The sequence below is a fragment of the Enhydra lutris genome, unplaced genomic scaffold, assembly GCF_002288905.1.
Source record: "Enhydra lutris kenyoni isolate GAN:26980312 unplaced genomic scaffold, ASM228890v2 scaffoldscaffold22, whole genome shotgun sequence".
NCBI lineage: Eukaryota > Metazoa > Chordata > Mammalia > Carnivora > Mustelidae > Enhydra > Enhydra lutris.
Genome location: NW_019154106.1, coordinates 11,164,336 through 11,170,642, shown reverse-complemented (window position 1 = coordinate 11,170,642; position 6,307 = coordinate 11,164,336). Strand labels below are relative to the sequence as shown.

At 38.5% G+C, this 6,307-nt stretch overlaps 1 protein-coding gene across 1 annotated transcript; it reads right to left on the bottom strand.

Moving 5' to 3' along the window:
* Positions 1-1,514: 1,514 nt before the first annotated feature.
* On the bottom strand, positions 1,515-4,080 carry LOC111149422 (membrane-spanning 4-domains subfamily A member 4D-like). Its single transcript, XM_022506462.1, has 6 exons — positions 3,961-4,080; positions 3,486-3,620; positions 3,249-3,305; positions 2,805-2,930; positions 1,938-2,039; positions 1,515-1,595 (listed from the first exon to the last, which is right to left on the bottom strand). The coding sequence occupies exons 1-6, from the start codon at positions 4,078-4,080 to the stop codon at positions 1,515-1,517; spliced, it is 621 nt and encodes a 206-aa protein (XP_022362170.1).
* Between the last annotated feature and the right edge of the window lie 2,227 nt (positions 4,081-6,307).

The following is a 6,307-nucleotide window of genomic DNA, read 5'->3' as shown; positions in this document are numbered from 1 at the left end:
GCCACAATGAGATGCATTTTCCACATTATTTTTGTTCCCATAGGCCAGAGTCTAGTGTCTAAGACAGTGTTAAGCGCCAATTAATATATTGTAGTTGACAACGTGGTATCAAACTGTGACAAGAGTTAAGTCAGAATCATACAGAATCATACAGAATCATACCGATTGCCACTTTCTGGTTCTATTGCGGATGGTACAGGCAGGATTGCATTAAGCCATCTCCCAGTACCTCCTTGAATTTTGGTTAGACATGTACTAAGGGAGGCCACCTGTGTCTTTTGACTACATAATTACAAACTGATAGTGTTCCAGGACTTTCAAAAAAGTGAAAACATGATGATGACTGTTCCCTCGACAAGTAGTTTGGGGGTTATTTTAGGCTGCATCAGGATCTATGAAGCAAAAGAGACTAAGAAAAAGCAGAACTGGGGCTCCTGGGTGGCCTCCTGGGTTAAGCCTCTGCCTTGGGCTTGGGTCATGATCCCAGGGTCCTGGGATGGAGCCCCGCATCGGGCTCCCTGCTCAGTGGGGAGCCTGCTTCCCTTCCTCTCTCTCTCTGCCTGCCTCTCTGCCTACTTGTGATCTCTGTCTGTGACAAAAATAAATAAAATCTTTTATTAAAAAAGAAAAAAGAAAAAGCAGAACCTGTGCGCAGAAAGTGTGTGTATTTTCCTTTAAAAATATTTTATCTTCATTTATTTGAGAGAATGAGAGATAGTGCAAGAGAGAGCGCACCAAGTGGGGGAAGGGAGGAGGGGCAGAGGAAGAGGGAGAAGCAGGTTCCCTGATGATCCCAGGTTCCATCCCAGGATCCTGGGATCATGACCTGAGCTGAAGGCAGATGCTTAGCCAACTGAGCTACCCAGGCACCCCCCGTATTTTCCTATTTTAAAACATCTTTACTCATTGGAATAGTTTTATAGGGTCCTGAGGTTAAAAGACTATAACTGACTTCGTGATGTAAAATCTTCATAGCACAGATGGAAATAATAATAGGAAATGATAACTCCTTTAAGGTGAAAGGATAAGAACAGGGCTTATTTTAATTCTTTTATTTCACGGAAATTTGTACTCTTTAGGGATAGGGTCAGTAGCATCATGGTCTACACAGCTGGCCTACTGTACAGCTCCCAGTATAGGGTTAAAATTATAGTCTGAAGCAAGTGGCTTCTCAGAAATTGTGTAAGTGGGCGGTTCTGGTACATATCCTCCACACCAGACCAGAGTCCCAGAGTACCTACAACCTTTCCATTTATTCCATTTTTTCCTATTATGGAGGGTGTGAGATGATGCCATTGTTGATGCTGATGAATCATATGCTTCATTTATCATTTCTAAATGTAATCATGATCGGGGATAGAGCAGGAGACCATAGCAGAGTCAACACCAGCCAACTGTGACTTTTTCTCCCCTTGAGAACACCGAAGGCTCTGTTTACTGCCTGATTATTGATTTACTCTCAATGTATTATTGAGGAATAATTCAAAAGTTGATATATCAAACAACTAAGTGGGTTAGAAAGCCACCTCATCATAGTCAGGATAAAGAGCAGCTATGGGAAGTCCACGCTCATTGGAGGATAAGTCGACAACCACCTGTGGAGGAAGAACACACAGTAGATGATATTTCATATGTTATGACATTACACTTGCCCATGACCCTAGTTCTCCTAATGCATGGATGCTCCTTGGGGTCCCTCTTCTCTTTCTGACATGAACATCTACATCCAGTCAAGCAACTTTCCGCTAGTACCCAGTCTAATTTTACACATGTGGCTGCTAGTGGCAAAACAGATTGCAAGGGGCTCCTAACCTGACAGAGGGTCTTGGATGTTTTGTATGCTTTGAACGGTTCAGTAAAACTTAAAGAGGTAAATGTAAAAGTGGCAAAGAATATCCTAAAACGCATTCTGGGTCTTCTGGATCACAGACACTCACTGAGGTCATATCACAGCAGACAGCACTGCATCCAAATGCAGACAGCAACACCGAGATGATGAATCCCAAGATGATGAGGGCGAGATTCATAAACAAAATCCCCTGCAAATTAAAATCACACAGGGAGGAAAGATGGAAGGACTGAGCGAGGAAACTCTTGCCATGGACCCTGCAGGTTCTCCTTCATAACGAATTGACAGATTGTCAATGGCAGTAAAATATCCCACTCTGGCCACCTTCAGATAAAATCTGGGCAGAGACACACATAATTACTCTAATTTACAGACTCCCAAATTTGCAATTTCATTCATTTATAGTTTTCGCATGGAAGAAGTGAGATTCTCTTAACCAATTTTTTCCTCGACATAACCAATTGGTAAAGAGCCTGCACATTTGCAAGCCGTGCTTCGGCTTGTTTTAGGATCCCTTTACATTCCACAGTAATTTTCACCATATAATCAAGGAGATCAGTGTCAGTTTTATTAAACAGATACTTTCTAGAAAGGATCCTGGACTTTGTCTATTATTATGCTGAATGGATTAAACATCTAGATTTCTCTTTACCTTAATAAAGACAGCAATTACAATCATTGAGTGAATTCATTGGCAACCATTCTGATCTCATCTCAAATAAGGGTTTTATTTAGCTCACCTGATGCACTTAAGTCCTAACATCACCAATAATTTATAGTTCGGAGATATTTACTCGCTCAGTGTTGAGGCCCTGACCTTTTTCTTCAAGTGATTTGTCAGTGTTAAGCAGTGCCAGATTGCCCACTTGTGATGAGAAGGACGTCTGCAAGGAATTTCATATATATATGGATTAGTACCAAGAGATTTTTTTTCACTGGATCTGTCAATACTTACAGTTATGAAATAATGAACTGATATGCTTAAGAAGTAATAGGATAGGGTCATTCTGAGTGCAAGGATCATTAGTGACAATCCTGTTGATACGGCCGCCACAGTGTTTGCTCCAACGCTGCCACAGATCTGAAAAAGAATCAGAACCTGTTCTTCTACTCTTGAACCTGGCAAGTGATTGTACATATGTGTGCATTTTATTTAAAATTCAAGTGAAATTGAAATTCATAAAACTTGTGCACAGGGTTGCTATTTGCTACTGGGTAATTTCTCATCTGAGCTGGACAGAGACAACATGACCTGTGGGGAATAGGGAAAGAATCATTCTGGGATCTCAACTCAAGGCAAAGAGAAATCTGGGAATTGGAGACAGCTTGATCATTTTGGAGACAAAGGTTGGTCTACGCTATGCCTGTCTTAATTTTCTGAAACTGTAGATAAATGTACCATCTGTTTTGTTGTCTTCTTTCCAGACACAATAGACACAGTTCCAGATATGATTAACTGTAAAATGTTAAAGTTCAATGAGTTAGTCTGTGAATACATCATTCTGTAATCTTTTTTCCTGACACCAAATACTTCACAATACTTTTCCCTGAATTTTGTGCTTATAAATGATAACTATTAAGGATTTTACATATATCCTAAGTAATACAGAAATCAAAGTGATTCCAATTTACTTACAAAAATTGGTCCCAAAAGGAAAATGAAGAAATATGCAGTGTTCCCTGGGACTAGATATCGTTCATAGAATGAAAGGAAGACTTTTACCATAATCCACAGGTAAATATTCATTAGGCCAATCACGATTTGGCTCACCTAGAAAATGAGAAAATGCCTCTGAGTTAGGAGGAATAAGCTTTAGAATTATTTGCCCCATATTTGGAGGTTGTAAACGATTCAGGATTCCTTTAATTTCGAGAATTCCATGACCAGTGCTTAAATTTTCATTCAGTGTTACCGAATATAAAACAGTTTGGTGATTTGGCTAAATGGCATATGTGATTTCTTATTCGAAAGTCCTATTTTTCTCTTGATTTGGGAATTATTGCAAACACTCCAAATTCTCCTCTCAGGTCATCATGTAGCTTTGATCCAGAGTAAATTTAGGGGGATATGAGCCATCTCAAAATCCATAGGGAACCTTCATTGTACTTACCCCAAGAATAACTGGCTTCCCCTTTAGGAAATTCTGCAGGTTGCTCTGTGCCTCCTGAGGGAAAGGTATTGGTCCAGACTGGCCCTGGCGAATGGCTTGATCTCTTTGTTGAGGATCCATAGTTATGCCCCTTGATGCCGTTGGTCTTCACAACCTGTGGGTTGTGATATTGAGTCACAGGTAGTGTTGAGTCACAACACATGCCTGGCATGTGCTGGCCAGAAAGATCAGGTAAAAGGATTAGTCTCTTTGGTTCCATGCGATAGTTAGTGTTCACAAATATTTCAAAGTAAAAGGTAGGTACTGTACTAAATGTAAGAAATTAGGCCATGTATTTGTTTGAATTCTTTTTATTTTATTTTATTTTATTTTATTTCTTTTCAGTGTTCCAAAATTCATTGTTTATGCATCAAACCCAGTGCTCCATGCAATACTTGCCCTCCATAATACCCACCACTGGGCTTAAGAGTGGGAAAGCTAACATTTATTATTTAGCAGTGTACTTCAAGCAGGTCCAAATAGCATATTCTCTCCTATCTTGAGTTCCAGAAAGGCTATGTAAGGAATGTAGACTTACATTATAGGAAGCCGAGGATCTTAGCCTTAGTGCATGTGTCTTACGGATCTTTTTGTCTTGAAATAATGTTGACCATCTTGGTCATGCAGCTGAAAATCAATATTGCCCTCTAGTCCTGGTATTCCTGCCCCATGGAGAGACAACAAAGTGTTTGTTACTTTGTTTCTGTGTTTTCCTGGGTAGAATTCTTTCATTTACACTTCTGTTCCTAGGTAGTTATCTGGCATAGTTATTTTTGTTCTGTCTCTAGATTCAGGCTCCTTCTGAAGTTAAAGAACTAACAGCATTTGACTCAACAAGCAACAATGTAACATGCATGCTCTTAGACTCAGAGCTCTAAGTCCCTCCCTCTTGATACCCCTGACTAGCTCACAACAGGTGACTCACACAACTGACTCACCACACAAACTGTACACAATTCGCCACACATCTTTGCACTGGCATAGCTGGGTAGGTGATTTGGTACCACATCTGCCTGAGCCTTCAAACGCTTGTTTTTCTACTCATGATCTGCCTACAGAAATGTTAAGCAAAATACCCGCATATTAGGAGTGCTTTTCTTCTCTAACAGCAAGAAATCTTCTTTTTTTATTTGAACACATGGACCATCCTGGGTATAAACAAAAAATATATAGCCTTTTTTGTCTTCATCATGATGACAATGGATACTCTGTTTCATGTACATTTCTCATTGAAGTGAAATCATAGGAAACTTGGTAGAGTCCATGGAGCTAGAATTTCACTTTTCGTACTGAACTGTAAAAATTTCTAGCTGTATGGTGTACAGGTATGTTCAAATTTATCAGAAAATATATTAAAAGAATAGCAATAAAACAAATATTTCTTCTACCTACCTTTATTAAGTTCTGTAAAATCTGATGGTTCTTCTACAGAAATTAAAACCTTTTATTCTGAGGAGATTGACCAAACAAAAAGGAAAGGAAACATTATACAGTTGAACCTTGAACAACACAGTTTTGAACCTTGCAAGTCCACTTATTATGTGGATTTTTATAATATGATAGTACAGTACTAAAAATGTATTTTCTTTTCCTTATGATTTTCTTAGTAACATTTTCTTTTCCTTAGTTTACTTTATTGTAATAATATAGTATATAATACTTAGAACATAAAATGTATGTGTTAATTGACTCTTCATGTTCCTGGTAGGGCTTCCAGTCAACACTGGGCTATTAACAGTTAAGTTTTGGGGGAGTCCAAAGTTATATCAGATTTTCTACTCTGGGGAGGGAGGGCGCCCAGAACCCCCCTGTGTTGTTCAAGGCTCAGTGGTAATTACTTTCAAATGGAAAATGGCATGGAAAAAATCATGCACATTTGAAAGCTAGTATTTAAATGTTGAATTTGCTTAATGCGGGCCAGTGACCCTTTCTATAGAATTATTCATGATGTTCTGACTTTATTCCTACCCTTGTTTCAATGACAGTTACTACCTTCTCGTACTCAAAATCTCTGTTTTTATTACCAACAGAGAATTTACCTTAGGTATGGAAATAAATGTGAATTTTTTCTTATTTCTTGATAACATTATAATTAGTATGATATTGCCCTTACTATCTAATTTAGTATTTTTTAAAAAAATCTTTAATCCTGTTCCTTATTATTAGTCATATCTGAAGCAAAAATACGTTTCTCTGAACAAACTGTAACTCACTTTTCATGATGGTAAAGTCAACATCCTAAAAATTTTTTTTTCATTGATACCTGATAAACAAAGCAGTCTTTGGAACTGAGAGTCCACTCAATGCC